This window comes from Mustela lutreola, chromosome 1 (genome assembly GCF_030435805.1).
Source record: "Mustela lutreola isolate mMusLut2 chromosome 1, mMusLut2.pri, whole genome shotgun sequence".
Classification (NCBI taxonomy): domain Eukaryota; kingdom Metazoa; phylum Chordata; class Mammalia; order Carnivora; family Mustelidae; genus Mustela; species Mustela lutreola.
In genome coordinates, this window is record NC_081290.1 from 33,280,996 (window position 1) to 33,302,386 (window position 21,391).

General features: G+C 39.1%; 1 protein-coding gene across 3 annotated transcripts in view; it reads right to left on the minus strand.

The window, feature by feature from the left end:
- The window catches only part of SLC30A9 (solute carrier family 30 member 9), an 88,605-nt gene extending 69,703 nt beyond the window's left edge, over nucleotides 1–18,902 (minus strand). For all 3 annotated transcript variants that reach the window (XM_059162569.1, XM_059162559.1, XM_059162549.1), the window contains exons 1-2: nucleotides 18,654–18,902; nucleotides 7,197–7,364 (exon numbers count right to left, since the gene is read on the minus strand). In XM_059162569.1, coding sequence (XP_059018552.1) covers nucleotides 7,197–7,364; nucleotides 18,654–18,765 — 280 coding nt within the window. In that variant the 5' untranslated portion in view covers nucleotides 18,766–18,902. The remainder of the gene's footprint in view (nucleotides 1–7,196; nucleotides 7,365–18,653) is intronic.
- Between the last annotated feature and the right edge of the window lie 2,489 nt (nucleotides 18,903–21,391).

Here is a 21,391-nt window from a genome sequence, read left to right on the forward strand (position 1 = left end):
CATCACTCACCTAGTATCTGAACAGCTAAAATCTACCGTCAAAAGTTTCAGAGACAACCCACTTTTTCACAATGATCAAAGTAATTCAACCACATCACATGAAACAATCTGCTCTAAGACTGATATTTCTGGATATTTTTCTCACTACAAACTGTCTAGATGCTACTAATAATATAGTGCTAAGAATCATAAACAAGAAATGCAAGTAAATGGTTCAAAAACAGGTATGAATACTTATTTGGCATACTAACATATTTATAAACTTATATTCTATCACTGGAGTAGAATCTTTATGATTTCAATAAATAACTAGATAGTCTATCCATGAATATCTCTAGACACTTGTTTAAAGCTCAACCCCTGGCTGTTTGCCACACATCTGCTGTCATTAGCAAAATTAAAACCAATTTTACTAAAATTTAAAACATCTGAATGCTCCTTAAAAATTTAAGGATTCCTTAGCAAGTCTCTGCCTCTTAATGAGCTGTTCCTGACTTTACCATGTGATTTGAATTATTCAAAAGTCAATCTCAAATCCTTAAATATACAAATTATCTTTCAATCAAGCAATTACTTGCTTTCTATCTAATGGCTAACAAGTTCTAATTTGACCTAAGCAAATTTTGAAAAATTGAGCCCAAAATGAAACCATCAGTAAACAATGTATTTCTAATATAAGAAAATAAACTACCATTTTTATTTCAGTCAGCGGAGAAAAAAGAAACCTGGTCATGGATTTCAATTTCAAACATTCTGTATAGCAGAACCAACATTAAGTGCTTTTGCCTGAATCTATGTTCACCTCAGAAGAGTATTATAACATATTTTTTCCTGAATGGTATGATTTTATCACTTCTTTTCCCATTTCTATGTTCCAATAAATATGCTTATTTCTGGAACTGAAGGACTCATTACACTCTCCATCCCTTCATCTTCTAATAGCAAGCTCTCAATCAATATTCGTCCCTGCAGTTCTCCATCACCACAAGGAAAAGAGAACGAATTGGTTAAAACTGCACAGGAAGCCCAGAGGGAGGATGGGGCTTAGGAAAAAGGATGAAAAACAGGCACTGTAAACACAAGCACAGGTTTCTCTAGGAATCTGTAACATATTCCCCTGTGAAAGGCATCCAACTGAAGAAAACGTAGTCTCGAAATGTTTATTATTCCTCAAACACTCTCTTCTTCTGACACCATATTCCCCGTGGTTTCCCTCCCACCTCTCCAGGCTGCTCCTTCTGAAGTATTCTCCGCAGGTTTCTCCTCTTTCATCTGCCCCTGACTCACTGGGGATTTCTGTACTGGAAGATCTTATCTCCTCACTCTGAACTCCCTTCCTGAACTGCCCCAGACACACTCATGACTTCAGTTTTCTCCTGGATATAGTTAATAGCTAATCCTAAATCTCTCCCCAAGTTAGAACTCTGCATTCACTCATTTACAAATATTTATTAAACCCCTACTTCGTGCAAACCACTGCTCTAGGCACTGAGTCTCCTGCTTGTATGGGGCTTTAGAAACAAGGAGGGAATGAGAAATAAAAGAAATATTGAAAATATCAATCGGTATTAACTGCTACTCACAGAGAGAATTAAAATTAGGCTAATATTAAAGACTGACTGGGTGGCCACTTTATTTTTTTTTAAGGTTTTATTTATTTATTTGAGAGAGAGAGTAAGGGAGAGCACATGCATACACATACAAGCAAGGCAGAGGGGCAGAGGAAGAAGCAGACTCCCTGCTGAGCAGGGAGCCCCACACAGGGCTAAATCCAAGGACCCTGAGATCATGACTTGAGCCAAAGGCAGACACGCTTAACCAACTGAATGGGTGGCTACTTTAGATGAAATGATTAAAGAATGACTTTGTGCAGAGTTGACATTTTAACTAAGATATAAGTGACCAAAAGGGGTCAGCCATGTGTAGAAGGTCACCTTGGAAAGAGAAAGCACCTAGAGCAAAAGCCCTATGATGAGAACGAGGTTTTTTTATTTACTAAGAACCAAAGGGAGACTGGTTTGGCTGAAGAATAACGAGCATGAAAGAGTAGAAGCCCAGGGAGTAGGCAGTAATCCAGCCAAGAGATGATGAGATGATGATGTCTCACTGCAGAAAAGCAGCACACCCAACTGCCTACCAGTCATCTGTTAAGATGTCACAGAGGCACCTACAGTTCAGATGTCCAAAACTAAATCACCATCTTCTCATTAAAATACACATTCGTTTTGGTATTCCCAATTTTAGCAATCAATGAATCATCTATACAATCATCCAATCCAGTCAGTAACCAGGCACTATGCTTTACTTGATCTTCTTCTCTTTTTCCTAAATTCAATCACCAAGTCCTAATTATTCAGCTCCTAAATCTCCAGTTCATCTACTCACTTAAAAAAAGCATCGCCATTATCTTAATCTAGACCCTCATTTGTAATACTGCTCTCACTCTCCTTCCTTTCCAATGGGTTTTCTAGTAAGCAACTATTATCTTTCTAAAACTTTAAATCTGATCAAGTACTTCCCCTACTTAAAATACTCTAACAGATTCCCAGTGTCTAGAAAACAAAGTCCAAATTCCTCAACAAAACCTTGATCTGACTTTGCTGACCACCTGATATTCATCCCTTGTGCTCTCAAAACTACCAACATCATCACCAGGTCCCATACTCACTAACCTAATCACACTAAAACACTTGCGGTTTTGCCTTTATCTACCATTCATCACACCAGTACCTACTTTTTTCTTTTAGGTCCCTAACTAGGTAACATTTCCTCATGGAAAAATTTCTCCTTTCTCAATCATTCAAGACTCAGTTCAATACCCCTCTAAGTACTTCTGCAGCACACAGTATTTCCTCCGCCGTGGTATTTACCATGCAGTATTATTTTTGTTTGCTTAACTTTGTTTTAATTTTCATTTTAGTAATAAAGTCAGAGTCATTCTATTTTGCTGCCATATAAAAAGCATTCAATAAATACATCTTGGGGTGCCTGGATGGCCAAATCAGTTTAGCGTCCAACTCTTGATTCTGACTCACGTCATGATCTCAGGGATGTGGGATAGAGCCCTGAGTCTGGCTCTGTCCTCAGAGCAGAGTCTGCTTATCCCGCTCCCTCTGCTCCTCCCCCTGTTCTATCTCCAAAACGAATAAATAAAAACCCTTAAAACTAAAACACTTCTTGAATAAATAGATGAATAAAGGACTTCATTTTAATGCTGCACAGCAGACTAGATATCCTGGACGAAATCTTTTCAAACACATTGCTAAGCTCACAAAAAATGATGCAAAGAGGGCAAAAACAAAAGGAAAGCTGAACCTCTACAGACTAAGTGAGAACACCAAAGCCAAGCAACCTTTCCCCTGAGATTTCTGTTGAGGTGGGTTTTTTTTTTAAAGATTTTTTTTTTTTTTTTTAATTGACAGAGAGACAGAGACAGTGAGAAAGGGAACACAAGCAGGGCTGGGGGACAGTGGGAGAGGGAGAAGCAGGCTTCCCACTGAGCAGGGAACCTGATGTGGGAGTCAATCCCAGGACCCTGGAATCACCTGAGCCCAAGGCAGAGCTTAACAACTGAGCCACCCAGGTGTCCCTCTGTTGAGGTTTATAGTCTTTGAGCTTCTACTTCCATTGTTGTTAGAGGCATGAGAGATAGGAGAAGATGACTACATTCTATTCCAGATGGAACATCTAACAGGAGACTCCCAGAAAAAAAGCTAGACAGACAGCATAACTGTGAACTTAAAAAAAAAAAAATTAAAAAAAAGCACACACACAGAAGGGAACAGCAAGAAAGCATGCCAACCTCTCCTTTGGTGTTAAATAGTGGGGATGAAAAACATAAGGCTAAGTCAGCCCTCACACAAGTCTGCAGTCTGAATTCATGCTACCAACGTAGTCTAAAAAGTCTAGCGCAAAGAATTTAAGTTAATTTGGTCCCAGGCTGTACTCCCAGCAGCTAAGTGAGGCACAAGCAAACTATGCAGAAATGCATCTTCAATCCTTCGAATAGTTCCAAAATACTAAACTCCATGGAAAATGAATAATTGTCAATTAAAAAACAAAGACATGGCATCATGAATGAGTGCACAAAGTAAAAAGATAATACAGTAAGAATGAAAAAATTTCAGATGCAATTTTCATTTATAGAATATAAAATAGACACATTTAATATGGTAAGTGATAAAACAGGAGTTTGAAAACTTAAGGAACAAGAAAACAAATAAGCAAGGTGAAAAATAAACAATTTCTAGAAATGAAAAATATAATCATTGAAATTAACAACCCAACATATGGGGTGCCTGGGTGGCTCAGTCGGTTAAGTGTCTGCCTTTGGCTCAGGCTGAGCCCTGCCTCAGGCTCCCTGCTCAGCAGGAAGTCTGCTTCTCCCTCTCCCTCTCCCACTGCTTGTGTTCTCTCTCTCACTGTGTCTCTCTGTCAAATAAATAAAACCTTAAAAACACACACACACACAAACCCAACATACATATCAACCAGTAGACCAGAGGCTAACTAACAAGGGAATTAGCAAACTAGACAGATCTAAAAAAATAATCCAGAATTCAGGCCAGAAAGATAAAGAAATACAAAATACGACAGAGAGATTTAGAGACATGGAAAATAAAGCAAAAAGATCTAACATAATTCTTAGAGTTCCAAAAAGAGATAAAAGATAACTGAAAACTGACTCAGTCAGTGAAACATGTGACTCTTGATCTCAGGGTTTAGAGTTCAACCCCCATGTTGGGTGTATAGATTACTTAAAAATCTTAAAAATAAATGAGCAAAGGGGCATCTAGGTAGCAAAGTCTGTTAAGTGTGAGTGAGACTCCTGGTTTCCGCTCAGGTTGTGATCTCAGGGTGATGAAATCAACCTGCACACCAGACTCCACATCTACTTAGGTTCTCTCTCTGTCTCCCTCTGACACTCCCCATGAGCTTGCTCAATCTCTCTCTCAAATAAATAAATCTTTAAATAAATAATACATTTTTTAAAAAGAGAGAGAACCAAGAAAAGGTAATAGTGACAGAGAATTACAGAATACTACTAATCCTCAGTTCCTGGAAGCCCAACAAATCTCAAGCAGGATAAATACACAGAAATACATACCTAGTATGCAGAAATACATACATAGTATAATTGCAGCTTACACCAAAGAAAAAGACTTTCAAAATAAAGTTAATCAAATTTAAAAAGCAATAAAATAGAAAAAACATGAGAACAAAAGCATGATATGGACTTCTCAACAGCAACAGAACCCAAAAGACACTGGAATAACATCTTAAATTGCCTTTACCATAAAAAGATCCTCACCTAAAGGAACTTGTATAAGATGTACTACATCAGACAGAAAGACCAGAGAAATAAGAAAAGGTGGTTAACAAGGATTTTAGAGATATTTGAACAAATAATGATGTATATTGTATAGAGGGAATAAATCAGAATAGACACAAAATACTAGCCAATAAATAGCATGTGAGTTGGGAGAAAGTGACCAGAATTAAAGGATTCTAAGTTCTTTATATTTTTCAGAAACAAATGTTAAGCTTTTTTTTTTTCCCATACAAAACAGACTTTATTTATTTATTTATTTTGGCTGGGTAGAGCATACTTTATTGGTGTTCATAACAATGTAGGGCTCTCCAAGCCTCTCCTTTTCTTCAAGGAGTGGAAACTATGGAGGTTGGGAGATTCTCAGTGTATTGGGGATAAGTTATGGCAAATACTTCTCAGCAGCTGAGGGCCTCTCTCTTCCTCTGCTCTCACTGAGGGTGGTGGTTTAGAGGGCTCTTACTCCCTGAAGGCCATGAGGATCATAACATCCACCACCCGGTTGCTGTAGCCAAATGTACTGTCATACCAGAAAAGGAGCTTGACAGTGTGGTCACTGAGAGCAATGCCAGTCCCAGCATCTAAGGTAGAAGAGCAGGTGTCATTGTTAAAGTCACAGGAATGTTAAGCTTTTTAATTACCTTTAGACTGTGAGGTACACAGAGTATTTAACTCCCAAGCTAGTGCATGTATGTGTGTGCACATGGGGGAGAAAGGATAATGCAGAGAGAAAAAAGAAAAAAAAAGGCAAAAAAGAAGTTTAAAAAAAAAAAAACAAAAACAAAACCAGGGAAGCCTGGGTGGCTCAGTCAGTTAAACATCTGCCTCAGCTCAGGTCATGATCTCAGGGTCCTGGCATCAAGTCCCACATCAGGCTCCCTGCTCAGCTGGAAGCCTGCTTCTTCCTTTACTTCTGCCTGCCTGTGCGCTCTCTCTCTGACAAATGAATAAATAAAATCTTCAAAAAATTAAATTAAATTTAAAAAAATTTTTAAAAACCCACAAGGAAGCTCATGAGACAATGGCAGAAATATGCTCAAATATATTAGTAATAGCAATAAATATAAACAAACCAAATTTCTAATTATTAGACAAAGATTCAAATCAGGACAAAAAAGGTTAAAATTAAAGGATGGGAAAACAGGCAAATACTAATAACATCTGGTAGAGACACTAAAAAAAAAGAGTTGTTACATAAAAAGAAAGGGTGTAATGCATCAGTGTTATGTAATGACTCTAAATGTTTATGTATCTAATAACATAGCTACAAAATAAATAAAGCGAAATTTTAGGGACAACTGTTGAAGGAAAGTCTGTCAAATCCACCAGAGCTATGGTGGCTTAAGGTACGGAATTAATGAACAATATAGCTATCTGATCATTTAAAAATGAATGACAGAATAAGCACAAAGAAAACAGGAGGATATAACTAAAGTAAGAATAAAAATTAACCAAACAGGAAACAAACATACAATATAAATATTCAAAGTAAAAAGATACTACTTGGAAAAATAAGAAAATGGACAGAGTTCTGGCAAAATTAATCAAGAAAATGGCAAACACCATTAAGAATGAAAAAAAAAGATAAAGCTATAAATGCTGAGACTATTATGAACTTGATGCCAGTAAATTAAAAATTTAGTTTAAGTGGACAAACTCCCAGAAAAAAATAGAACTTACCAAAACTGAGTCAAAAGCAGAAAAATTAGAAGAAAGTAAATTAGCAGTTTAATAGCTTTCCACAAAGTAAACATTAACCCAGATAGTTTTATACATAAGTTCTATCAAACATTCAAGGGACAAATAATCTTACACAAGCTATTTCAGTATATAGGAAAAAAAATGATTTTAAAAGATTTATACACACCTGTTTCATCAAATGATGGTACTTTTTCCACTCTGAGAGTCTGTGATCCCTGTCCTTCCTTCTGAACATTTGTGGAGTATGACTTCATTTGACTCAGTGTACAAATAAATGGGTGACTATAGCGAACCATGTTTGAAAAGCTTCCCAATGTCACTACATTCTGCCATTCTACCAAAAAAAAAAAAAAAATTAATGTCAAACAAACTCACAACAAAAATTTTATACCCAATAAAACATACCTACTATGGTAGAAAGAAAATAATTTTACAGAGTAACAATAAAACTTTCATTCTGCTAAATACCCAAAAGCACATGCCAACCCACCCTCTCTGTAGAGGTGTTTTATTGACCCCTATGTGTATGGAGACTATGCTTTGTAAAGAAAAAATAATAATATTCTTATTCTCTAATTTGTAAATTTATCTATATGGGAAATTTTATTTTTAAAAGTCTTTAGATTTTATTCATTTATTTATTTGAGAGAGCATGCACGATCAAGAGCAAAGGGAGAGGCAGAGGGACAAGCAGATTCCTCATGCAACCTGATACAGGGCTCAATCCCACGACTCTGAGACCATGACCTAAGCCAAAGTCAGATGTTTAACCCACTGAGCCCACCCAGGTGCCCCTGGAAACTTAAAATATGTAAAATCAGATAAGACATTCTCATCATTCACCTCTTCTGAAACATCTCTGACATATGATACTTCTTATTTTGTATATGCTGGTTACATGTTAAAAAATGTTGGCATAATGTACTTTTCAGAGTAGAGAACTCTGAGAGGGAGGAGGTAAGGAGGGCTTCCTCCTCAAAATTACCCTGTGTCCTTCTGCTAGCTAGATTTATTCCTCTTTCATTTCACAATCAATAAGTGAATTATATTAATCAGTCATTCATACTGTCACTGATTTTTTTTAATCAGATAATTAGATCAACATTTGGTGAGATCCCTCAGTACACAGGAATTCTAATTGAAGGAAGAATAGAAGACTAATTACAAAGCACTTCAGCTGCTGCATCTCGTTGACTGTGGGCTTTGGAGGGCTGAAATACTGAAGAAAAATATATTCCACACTTGCACTGAAGTGGCAGAAAACTAAATCTGTCTTTACTTTCATGTGACCCTCTTTCTCTCTCTTTTTTTTTAAATTATGAGTACTAGACCTTGAACATCTTGTGAATAATTTACATATTTTTTAAAGTGTTAGCTGAAATAATGAAGGTATATCATTAGAGATAGTCAAGTTTTTCCTGAGTGGAGGGTTATGCATTTAAGGGCTGGAACTTTTCTTTCTTTCCTTTTTTTTTCCCCCTAAGTAATCTCTCACCCAACTGGGGGACTGAACTCCACCTTGAGATTGAGGGCCATGTGCTTTACCTACTGAGCTAGCCATGCACCCTGAGGGTGAAAGTTTTCTAACTGCTTAATAATGATCTTCCAGGGGCACCTGGGTGGCTCAGTGGGTTAAAGCGTCTACATTCAGCTCAGGTCATGATCCCAGGTCCAAGTTCCCAAGGTCCTGGGATCGAGGTCCACATCAGGCTCTCTGCTCAGCAGGGAGCCTGCTTCCTCCTCTCTCTCTCTCTCTCTCTCTGCCTGCCTATCGGCCTCCTTGTGATCTCTGTCAACTTATTGTTTCCCTTATTTGGCAAATAATTGTTGAAGGCCCAGTATGTTTTGGGGCATTTGCCTCTATTTTTTTAAAGGCTTACTCTTACACTAAAGTAAAGCAAATATAATAATGCACCTCCTTGCACATTAAAATGTGTAGCCTAGGGGTGACTGGGTGGCTCAGTTGTTAAGCTCTGCCTTGGGTTCAAGTCATGATCCCAGGGTCCTGGGATTGAGTCCTACATTGGGCTCCCCACTCAGCGGGGAGCCTGGTTCTCCCTCTCCTCTGCTTGCTGCTCCCCCTACTTGTGTTCACTCTTTCTTTCTCTGGCAAATAAATAAATAAATATTTTTAAAAAAGTAAAATCTGTTACTATTAGCCAAATCAGTGAAGCAAGGACTAAAGCAAATTTTCCTAAGAAACGCACCCTCCAGAAAAGCATCCTGTTTACCGTGGCCACTGGTGTTGTCAGTCCAATCCAAGGTATCTTTTGTGATTATTACCTAACAAAGCCAACATGCCACCAATGCTTTTTTCCACCCACTGATACAATGCTTTTATAAGCTGTGCTAAAGTGTTTAAAGAGAGACTACTCAAGTCTTTTTTTTTTTAAGATATTATTTATTTGTCAGAGAGAGAGAGAGAGAGAGAGAGAGCGCGTGCAAGCGCAAAAGCAGAGGGAACATCAGGGAGAGGGACAAGCAGGCTCCCCTCTGAGCAAAGAGTCTGATGCAGGACTCAATACCAGGACCCCAGGATCACGACCTGAGCCAAAGGCAGATGCTTAACCGACTGTGCCATCCAGCTGTCCCTACTTCACAGTTGAAAAAATCCTCCCTCAGAATATAAATATTTCCGGGGCGCCTGGGTGGCTCAGTGGGTTAAGCCTCTGCCTTCAGCCCAGGTCATGATCTCGGGGTCCTGGGATCGAGCCCCGCATCTCTCTCTGCTCAGTGGGGAGACTGCTTCCCCCTCTCTCTCTGCCTGCCTCTCTGCCTACTTGTGATCTTTCTCTGTGTCAAAAAAAAAAAAAAAGAATATAAATATCTCCATGATTTGATTCTAGATTTTTTCAAGGTTCTCCTTAGTTCTTCAAACATTACAGAAAATTTCAAACATATGCAGAGGTAGGAAAAAACAGTACAATAAATGGCCAGGTGCTCATTGCCCATCTTCAGCAATTATCAACTCATGGTGAACCTAGTCTCATATCTACCTGCACCAATACTTCCTCACCTCCATGTTAATTTGATGCAAATCTCAGACATAAAATTATTTATATGTTTATTTATAAAGACTTTATTTATTTGAGGTAGAGAGCACAAGCTGCAGGAAGGGTCAGAGGCAAAGAAGGATGGGGACTCCCCATTGAGCAGGGAGCCCAACGTGGGGCTTAATCCCAGAACCCTGGGATCATGACCTGAGCCAAAGCCAGACGCTTAACTTACTGAGCCACCCAGGCACGCCTCAGACATAAAATAATTAAATTCATAAAATTTTCCATATGTATTCTAAAAGACAAGAACTAAAAAACACAGCCAAACGACCATGATAAAAAATAAGCAATGCTTTATATCATCAAATATCATCAATTTCCAACTGTTGCAAGTGTTATAATTTTTTGTGTATAAACAGATCCTAATAAGATCCATTTACTATTGTTGACTGAGATGTCTTCTGAGTCTCCTGAAAGCCACAGGATGTATTTTTTTTTTTTTTTTTCAACACAGGGCCTGAACCCATAACCCTGAGATCAAGACCTGAGCTAAGATCAAGAGTCACTCAGTCACCGACTGAACCACCCAGGTGCCCCCAGGATGTCTTTTTTTTTTTTTTTTAAAGAGCCATTTTTAAATTGAAGAAATCAGGTTATTTACCTTAAATTTTTGTCCTGGTAGTTTTCCAATCTGAATTTTCCTGACTTAATTCCCATGGTGTTGTTTAACCTGTTCTTCTGTATTTTCTATATAAATCCATGGATGTGAAGGTTTTATCTAAGTTCTAATTCTTTTTATTAGAACAAACACTATTTACTAAGCAGTGATGAGTTCTGGGACGCCTGGCTCAGCTGGTATAGTTAGCAGCTCCTGATCTCACCGTCTTGAGTTTGAGCCCCATGTTGGGCCTAGAGCCTACTTTAAAAAAAAAAAAAAAAAAAGCAGTGGAAGTGTTTTCATCAAGTACCACATATTTGGTTGTCTTTCTTTATTTGTGTAGTATCTGCTATTGTTCAGTGCCCAGAACCATTTACCCATTAGGTGGGTATAAAATGGTGATATTCAAATTTTACCACTTCTTCATTTGTCAGAATACTTCAAAAAGAAAATTCCCCACATATATGTGGTCACTCAGCAGTACAGTTTACAAGAAAATCAGACTAAATTTTCTCCTTACTTACCAGTTCTCAAAATAATGAGTTCACTACATACTATCCTGAAGTAGTGACACAGTAATTTGTATATGTATCATTTTGTAGATTTAAACATTATTTGATCTATTTCAATCCATTTTAGTTGCTCTGATTAATGGTCAAATGGTCCCATTTTTGGCCAAAAGGGTCTCTTCAAATTGACTCCTGCATTCTTTAGACACTAACCTAGAAATAACCTTGCTAGCTGTCCCAAAAAGTCCTTAATTTTTAACTTCAGTAGAATTTCAGGTATCAGCAACTTCAAAAGTACACATCAGGCATTAATGCAAGATCAAAAACTGCAAAAACTTGAAGAATACATTACCATCTTTAACATTTTATATTCTAAAAAATATATAGGACCACATTTGATTCAATAAGCCAAATATAATATCTAAAACACAGCAACTGAAAGACAACCATTAAAAAAAAAAAAAAAAAAAAAGGAAACGCGCAGGTGCCTGGGTGACTTAGTCAGTTAAGCGCCTGCCTTTGGCTCAGGTCATGAAGGGCTCCCTGCTTTGCAGGGACTCTACTTCTCCCTCTCCCTCTGCTTGTGCTTGCTCTCTCTCTCTCTAATAAATAATCTTCAAAAAGAAAGAAAGAAAGAAAGAAAGAAAGAAAGAAAGAAAGAAAGAAAGAGCCATTTTTAAATCAATTACTGAATTCATTAGTTAATACTAGGATGCAGAAAAACAGTTTAAAAAAAATAGTACCCACCACTAATATATCCTTTCTTCAAGGTAACATCTAAAATAAGCTACACACAGAAGATTAGTCTTTTTGAAAGTTTGGTGCTCACAGTTCTATGGGCTTGGACGAGGACTTCTCATCACTGTATATATATAAGAGCTGTATCTTCATCAAGACTGCGGAGAGACTCTTATCTTGTCAATCAAGTTACAACAATCAGTCGTCTCTTCCTTTTTTACTGTTATTGCCTCTGTAGCTCCTCACAATCACTGCTGATAAGCACTTGTCTCCTCTCTCCAATTTGGTTTGTCACCTACCATTTCCTCTGGCTTTAAGAGAAAATTTGGCCCTCTTTTTCACACTACAACAAACAACAAAAGAAACTCTGTCTCATGCAAACTGACGATTCTATCTTCTGGATATGCTGCTCCTGCAATAACCATAACTATAAACAAAAAGATTTCTTGCAGTTTGTGCTGTTTCATTACTGGCTCATTTAAGGGCTAGAGACTCAAAATTGTAGCTTACACCTTCTAAAGATCAATCTCTTTACTTAAAAGACTATTTCAGTAGTTTTGCCCCCAAATTCCTAAAGCACTGACGTTGATCATGTTATACTTAATTTTATAAGAGGTTAGTGTGAACTTAAAATACACAATAATAAGCAGAGTAGCACAGCAGAGGCATGCTGGGCCCATTAAATACACAATAATATGCAAAAATTGTTCTTTGTGGTAATATTTATCATGGCAAAAACTGGAAAAAACTTAAAACATTTCCTAATAGAAAAATAATTAAGTTATAAGAGGTCCCTACATTTTCACTGTGTATATATTTAAATCTTTTAAGAATGTGGGAAAATATTCATCATGCTGCATTTAAAAAAAAGGAAGAGACAAAACAACATAGTGGGATTTCAACTATTAAAAATGTGGCTAGCGGGGGTACCTGACTGGCTCAGTCAGTAGAGCATGTGACCCCTGATCTTAGGGTTGTGAGTTTGCACCCCATACTAGGTGCAGAGCCTACTTTTTAAAAACGTGACTGGGGAAATATCTAGATTATGCACAATTTTTACTCTATAACACTTTGCTGTACTTTCAAAAATGCCTAAGTTTTTAAAAACTAAGAATGTAGTCATTGCTAAATTACTTCTATTATTATTACTACTAATATTAACAGTATCTACTTTAATTCTTTCGGCTAGCCAAAAATGCAGAAAAATCTTTTGTGCCTATCATCTACCAAGCAAAGTGTAACCTAGATCAGGTAGCTCAGCCTTGAGGACTATTACTGACGTGATTTTTATCCACCAATAGGGAAGTTCTGTTTTTTGGTTTTGGGTTTTTTTTTTAAGAATATGAGATCGGGACAACTTCCTGCACTGCCTCTTGGTATACATTTCTATTGCACTTAATTCTTATTAATATTTGCTTAGACAAATAAAAACAACAATATCTAATATATTCAGGGTTGACCAAGTGCCACTGTCCAAAATACTTCACCTCTATTACCACATTGTATAATTTATATTCCAAAACATACCTCAAAGCAATCTACTTCCCTCCATCTTCATTGCTAGCTACCAAGGCCTTGCCACAGCCTTGTCTGCCTAGCAACTCCCAAAAGATCTCTTTAATTCACGCTCTCCTTTCCAAACCCATTTTCCACAAAGTAGACTGCTATTTTTACAATATTGCCTTTTAGGGCGCCTGGGTGGCTCAGTCAGTAAAGCGACTGCCTTCGGCTTGGGTCGTGATCCCAGGGTCCTGGGATCGAACCCCGCATCAGGCTCCCTGCTCAGTGGAGAACCTGCTTCTCCCTCTCCCTGTGCCTACCTGTGCTCACTCTCACTCTCTCTGTCAAATATATAAATAAATTATATATACATATGTATATATAATTTATTTATATATATATAATTTATTTATATATGTGTGTGTGTGTGTGTGTGTGTGTGTGTGTATAGCCTTTTAAACCTATGGCCTAAAAGGCTCCAGTACCTCTCAAACTTCATTTCATATCCTCCCCTCCCTTACCCGAGCCACAGCAGTTTTCTTTTCTGCTCCTGAATACTAGTAGTCTGGTCTCTAGGGTTCCTGTTTGTTCTACCCAGATTGCTCTTCACCACAGATCTTCACCTGGCTTGCTCATTTTCATTTTTCAAGACTTGACTCAGTCACTGCTTCCTCAGCATATCTAAAGAAATGGCCTCTCGTAGCTACTTTCTAGCCCATCACCAGTTTACTTCTTTCCTAGCACTCAGCCATGTTTTCTCATTCCTGGTATCTGCCCAATAAAGGAGGATACTATGTCTGTCTTCTTCAGCAGCTCAGCACCAGCCTCAGACCTCTTTGCTGAACCAAACCTCACGCACTAAAAGTTAGGAGGAACATAGTATAGTTAGCCTCATTTTACAGCTACAAATCCTATCATTAACTTGAACTACATAGAATCATGGTGTCAGCCTGCCAGAATGGTCTTTTGTTAGTTCTTCAAAGGGGGGGGCGGGGGGCACAACAAAACAAAATTCTTGTCAGATTAGAGACAAGAGTAAAATACAAAAATTTAATTTATACTTTTTACTTAAAGCTACACTTCTATTAACCTCAGATTTAAGCAAAAGCATGTGTCCATTAATTTGGTATACTGTACTTAAAGGAGAAGCCTCCCATCTCAAATTTTTGCCAAATGAGGCAAGGCATAAATATATGAAAAATAAAGTAAGTGTTCTATGAAAAGTCAGAGAAACTTAAAAAGGAAATATTTACTACAGAAATAAGTCACATTTTTATAATGTAAAAGGATTATGTTTATTATAGATTGTTTGAAAAATACAGTTAATAAAAAAATTTTTCTAGAGAAACTTATTAATAGCACAGTATATATTCTTTTTTTTTTTTTTAAAGATTTTATTTATTTGACAGAGATCACAAGTAGGCAGAGAGGCAGGCAGAGAGAGAGAGGAGGAAGCAGACTCCCTGCCGAGCAGAGAGCCCGATGCGGGACTCGATCCCAGGACCCTGAGATCATGACCTGAGCCGAAGGCAGCGGCTTAACCCACTGAGCCAGCCAGGTGCCCAGCACAGTATATATTCTTAACCATACTTTTTTCTACTTTTACCTAATAGTATAAAAGCATTTTCCCAAAGCACCTGGGTGGCTCAGTTGGTTAAGCCACTCCACTGTCTTTAGCTCAGGTCACAATCCTGGAGTCCAGGGATGGAGTCCCACATCAGGCTCCCTGTTTGGCAGAGAGTCTGCTTCTCCCCTCACCCTCCCCCACCTCATGTTCTCTCTCTCTCTCATACAAATAAATAAAACATATATATTTAAAAGCACTTTCCCGTCACTATTCTTCTAAATTGATTTTTAATGTTGCATGTATCAACAGCCCATAATAAAGGCACCATAATATATTTAAGTTTCCAACCCTCTATAACTATAAATGTTATCAATTTATTACTATGAATAATGAACTTGTGCACACATTATAATACCCATCTGATTATTTTTTTATATAGTTTTAAATAGAATCACTCGGGGGTGGCGGGGGCAGCACCTGGGTGACTCAGTCAGTTAAGTCTCTGCCTTTGGCTCAGGTCATGATTTCAGGGTTCTGGGATTGAGCCCCATGTCAGGCTCTGTGTGGAGTGTGCTTGTCCCTGTCCCTCTGCTCCTCCCCCACAACCCCCTCCCCAAGCTCTTTCTCAAATAAATAAAAGCTTTTAAAAAAATAGAATCACTGGGTCAGAAAGTATAAACCTTTAAAGTTTTTTTTTTTTAAGATTTTACTCACTCATTTGACACAGAAAGAGCACACACATATAGGTGGCGCAGCAGGCAGAGGGTGAAACAGGCTCCCAGATGAGCAAGGAGCAGGATTCGGGGCTCCTTGATCCCAGGACTCTGAGATTATGACCTGAACCAAAGACAGAAGCCTGGCTGAGCCACCCAAGCACCCCTAAAGTTCTTTTCATAAAAGAATAACTGACCACCAGAACACTGAATTATATGTCCCAATCAATAGAAAAAGAGAGTTCCTGCTTTCCTGCACCCTCAATATGAGGTATCAATATGAAAAAATAGCCAATGTAAGACAGGCAATGAGTAGCAAATCCTTAGGCTTTTATTTCTACGCTTATTGGTAAGTATGGTACATTTTACATTTTTATATGCCATCTGAACTCCCTTATGAACTCATTCATATTCTTCACTCATTTTTTTTTTAAACTGGAAGATACACTGGTATGTAAGAATTCTTCATAAATTAGGGATACTAATTTTATAACTGCCCTGTCCAGTACAGTAGTCACTGTTCACTGAGCCCTTGAAATGTGACTATTCTTAACTAAAATGTGCTAAATGTAAAATACACACTGGACTTCGAAGGTTTAGTACAAAAAGATGATGTAAAATATCTCAAAAATTTGATCTCGGTTACATATTTAAATATTTTTAATATACTGGATAAAATAATATTAAAATTAATTATTAAATTAAACTAAATATTAAAATTAATTATCTGTTTTTACTGTTTCACATATGGCTATCAGACAACCCAAGATCACATACGTGGCTCATGTTATCTTTCTTTTGGATGGCAAGGCTCTACAATGCTATTTTCCTTTTCACCTTTAAACTGAGCTTTCAGTGTATAGGCATTTCTCATTTTTAAGTATGCAGATAAAGCAAGAATTTCCCTTACGGTTTCCTTCTCTCCTTATTCTTTGTAAGTCTACCCCCTCTGCCATACAAGAGTTTTAGAAGCATAAATTTTATTTCTTGACAAAGAAAAACATCTGTTTTTAGATTATTTTTCCCCGAAAATTTTCAGATATCACTTTCTCCTTTCATGCATCTGACTTAAATAGTACCCTTTCCTAATGCTTTTTAATTTTACGATAATGGCTGTCCTTTTAAAAACTGTTTCAGTTATTATTGGAACTAAATTTTCACAAAGGAGGTTATTTTTAAAACCTACTATGTGTTTTTTTTTTTAATATTTTATTTATTTATTTAACAGAGAGAGATTACAAGTAGGCAGAGAGGCAGGCAGAGAGAGAGAGGAGGAAGCAGGCTCCCCGCTGAGCAGAGAGCCCGATGCGGGACTCGATCCCGGGACCCCGAGATCATGACCTGAGCCGAAGGCAGCGGCTTAACCCACTGAGCCACCCAGGCGCCCCTAAAACCTACTATGTGTTAAGTGTGAAAACACATCTTAATTTTCTGGTGATAAACATTCCAAAGAACTTTGCAAAGTCATCCTGACCAAAGAAATAGGTACTTATTATCTGTGGTTCACAGATGGGTGAAACAAAGAGTACATAATTTTTGGTATGATGATGGCTATTATTACTATATAATTACAAATTACACAATTTCAAGTCCTTTCTACCGACTTAGAAGACAGGTTACCCAGTATACCTAACTTAAGTGTAAAATGCCAAAATTGCTTGGTAAATAGAATCAACTATGCTAGAAAGTTTACTTGAGGATTTCTGGAGTATGGTATAATCAGAAGATTCATTTTGTTCGTAAGAGAACCAGCTGTATTGCCAATATAGAAAAAAAAAAAAAAAACCACCTCTACGTTTCTATCCCCACCAAAAAGTCACAGAACATGATGTTAAAATTAACCATTCTGAAATTTTAAAAGCTTTTACATTTACTACAAATAAACGATACTAATATATTCTCATTTATCTTCACAGTACAGGTGTCACTATAACTTGTTACTTTTAAACTTGGTTGACTGGACTACAAGTTCTAACTTCTACTGCCACGCCACAAACATGCTACAAGCTTTTTCAAACATGAATTTTTGGAAAATGTTATCTGTAAACACTCTATGCTCGAGAATCTAAGGAATTAGACTAGGGGCGGATTTGGTTCTGTTTTTCTCTCTGTTTTCGAGGGGTCATGCTATTATGGCATCCCAAGCTATGGCAAAAACGTAGGTAAGCCGGACTAAAACTTACAAATTCAATGCTATTTTGGAAACTGCGGGACAACTTAAATTTGAGTAAGAAAAGAGTGTTTAAGGAGAGGGATAAAAATTCTCGTCAACCACGTTTTTCTGGGTTACCGCTCCATTACACACGCTTTCACCGTAAAGATCGTTCAACGAAACTGAACACTTAGCTTGCTTTATGATTCAAAACTGGATTCATTCAATGACTGTGGCATGGTCGTATCCTCACACTTAAGAGTGATTCGTAAATGATGAGTAGCACCCCCATCCCTCACTCACTCCTTCCTTTTTAGGACATTTAAGGGAAAAAGTTAGGAGAACGGGAAAAGGAGCAGGGCAAGAAAATCTGTTGAGCCAAAAGCGCTCAACGAAGGGGAGCCGATGAACTCGAAAGATCCTGGCACTTTTAGGTTTCCGTAATTTCTCATTGCCTGGGGGAAAGGGGCTGACATTGCAGGACACCGCGATGCGCACGTAGCATTTTATCTGCTACAAATGGTTGGCTTCAAGTATGTGACCCGGCCCGGGAGCTACCGGCCAGTTTCCATGGGAGTTGTGCTAGGGCCCTGGGGAAAACCAGGGTCTGGGAGAGCTGTCAGAGGTCTCTGCCACCCGGGCGAGCTGAACTGCAAAGACACAGACCCAAAAGGAAGGTTCTGGGGTTGGAGAAGGTCAAGCGGCCGAAATGCCCGAGGCGAGGCGCCGAGCTCGGCCTGCTCCTCCAGGCCGGCTGCCGCGGAGTCAGCGGCCGAGGCGGGACACTCACCCTGGCGCTCGCTGGAGCCGTGGGCCGCCGCCCTGCAGCGCAGATGGAGCCGGCAGAGGGAGGACCAGCTACACCTGTGGGCCGCAGTGGCGGCGGCCAAGCCCGGTAACATCCTGGCGGGGCAAAGGCCCCCACTCGGACACCACCTCCTGCCTCCGCGACGCCGCGGGGAACAACTGACTCCATAGACTGGACACCGGGTAATACTCACGCCTGCGCCGCCGTAGGCGGCCTCACTGACCCGGAAATGGTAACAGCGTTTATCGGCGCCTGCCGGGCAGGCGGCGGAAGTGACGTAACGAGGAATACAAACCCTGAGCCCGGGTCTCCGCAGAGCGAGACGGGCGGCATGGGAAGGGCGTGGCTGCAGTCAGGGTTGGTGTCCGCCGTTTGTTGTTTTTTTGTTTTGTTTTGTTTTTTCGCAGCATCTGTGTCTTTTACTTTCGGTGGAAAGCATCGCGTAACTTGTTTTCATCGAAACGGGGCAGCTTTGGGAGAAGTGACAGGGACTTCTCCGGCGTCTGCCTGCTCCTGTTTTCTGAGCGCACGGGAGCGGTGGTGGTGGAAGTGGGAAGACAGGTGGGAAGGAAGGATGCTGGCCTTCTCTACCGCGTTCGGAGCCCTCCCGGGTGAGCCGAAGCGGCAGCTCACCTGCGGAACTCGCTACTCTCCGGACCTGGCCGCAGTACTTGGTTCTCTTTTGTAAGACCCCTTCGTGTAGCCGGTGCATGAAGGCAGGCACTCGCTTTGGGATCGGTATGGCCGTGCTAACCTCTGAACCTCCGAGTCTCGTGTGTAATGTAGTAAAGTCAGACTAGCATGTGTTCACGATTTGCCTGAGTAAACGGAGAGGTGCAGACTTCGGAGCAGGAGCCAGTCTGGTGCTAGGGAGAGAGAGACAGGAACGATATTCACCGCGGTAAGCACCGCGGCGTTTACCCCGGACACGCGAGTCCACGTCTCAGCGCAAACTCGGGAGAGGCTTTCCTTAACTGCTCTGGCTGTGTGTGGTAGGGCTGGTTATTTTCTACCCGGTTGCCTTGTATATTTTCTTCAGATGCTTATCAGTATTCGAAATTATCAGTGTATTTTTTTTTTTTAATTTTCTGTCTCTCAGAATCGAAAATAAGCGTCAGGATACTGGAATTTTAGGTTTTGTACATTTGCTTTTTCCAAGGGTGTCAAACAGTAGCTGGTACAACCAGTCAATGGCATGGTCGTTTGTTTTGAAACCAATCTGAGTAGCTCAACTATGTTACTACATAGTAGTTATTTCAAAGGGAAATAAATGAGCATGTTCCTAATTTTGAGAGAATCAAGTCTTTTTTGCTAATTGAGATAGCCAGATTAGTGAAGTCATAGTGATGAAATTATCACAAGAATGGTAAAGTTAACTTCTATGACAAACATAGTTTAAAACGTTAAATGGTCAGGGTACCTCAGTGGCTTAGTTGATTAAGGCCCCACTTTTTTTTTCCCTTAAGTTTTGGTGTTTGTGTTTGTTTGTTTGACACAGGGCGTGAGAGAACCAAAGGGAGGCTTTGGGGGGTGGGGGTGGGGGCGCAAGAGAGAGGAGCCAGATGAGGCCCAATGACCGGACACTGGGATCATGACCTGAGTCAAGGCAGACACCCAACCTACTGAGCCACCCAGGTGCCCCTAAAGTGGCCCACTCTTGATTTCAGCTCAGGTCATGATCTCGGGATGGTGGGATGGAGCCCTCGCCCTCTGCTCCTCTCCTGCAGTACTCTCATCCCCCCCCCCAAACAAAAATCTTTAAAAAATAATAATTTTACCACTTACTTGATTCCCTTCCTTCTCTTAAAAAATATTAAGTGGATATATAAAAATGCTGTGCCATAAATATTCATAACCTCAAGATTACTCAAATACTTGCATATTACTGGAAAGTTCTTATCTCTTCCTTGTAAATAGATCTTAACAGAAATTCAACTTTAGGATATAAAATACATAAAGGCTTAGCTCTTATTTTATGTAAATATCCATTGACCTTCACTATAATGCTTACCTGCTTTGGATTCTTAAAGTAGCCCCTGGTTTCTTAACTTGGATACTGCATTAATTTTGATAAAACTCCAGAAGCCTTGACTTGCCAAATAAATTTGAGGAACACAGCAGATTATGCTGAGTTTTCTTGTTTATGCCTCAAAATGCTCTGTCAAATAAGGTCTCCATGGACTTGCATTAAAATATTTCTGGAGCTGTCTTGGTATTTAGACCTATATTGTTATTATATACTTGTCCTGCTGGACAGTCCTCAAAATTTCCCCAAGTGCTGAAAATTGAAGCAATCTGTATTAGAGCTCCTTAGGAGAATTTCCTGTGATCCTAAATGAGAAATCCTATCCTTACCAAGAGATTTTGCCTTACTGCTCCACTCAGACACATTCAGCAGCTGCCAATATGTATTAAATGGATTAGATTCCAATATCATGGAGCTTATTTTCTATCAAACAAGACAGAAAATTTCAAAATAAACTCAAGATTTCAAATAGTGATATTATTAGGGGTGCCTGGGGGGCTCAGTCAGTAGAGCATGCGACTCTTGATCTTGGGGTTCAGTCTGAGTTCCATGTTTGGGGTAAACCCCATGTTGGTTTACTTAAAAAATGATGTTATTAGTAATAATGTTGATCATTTACTAATCGCCACACTCTCCACATGCATTATCTCATTCATAACACTTGAGCAAGTTATAGATAAGGAAACTAAGGCAG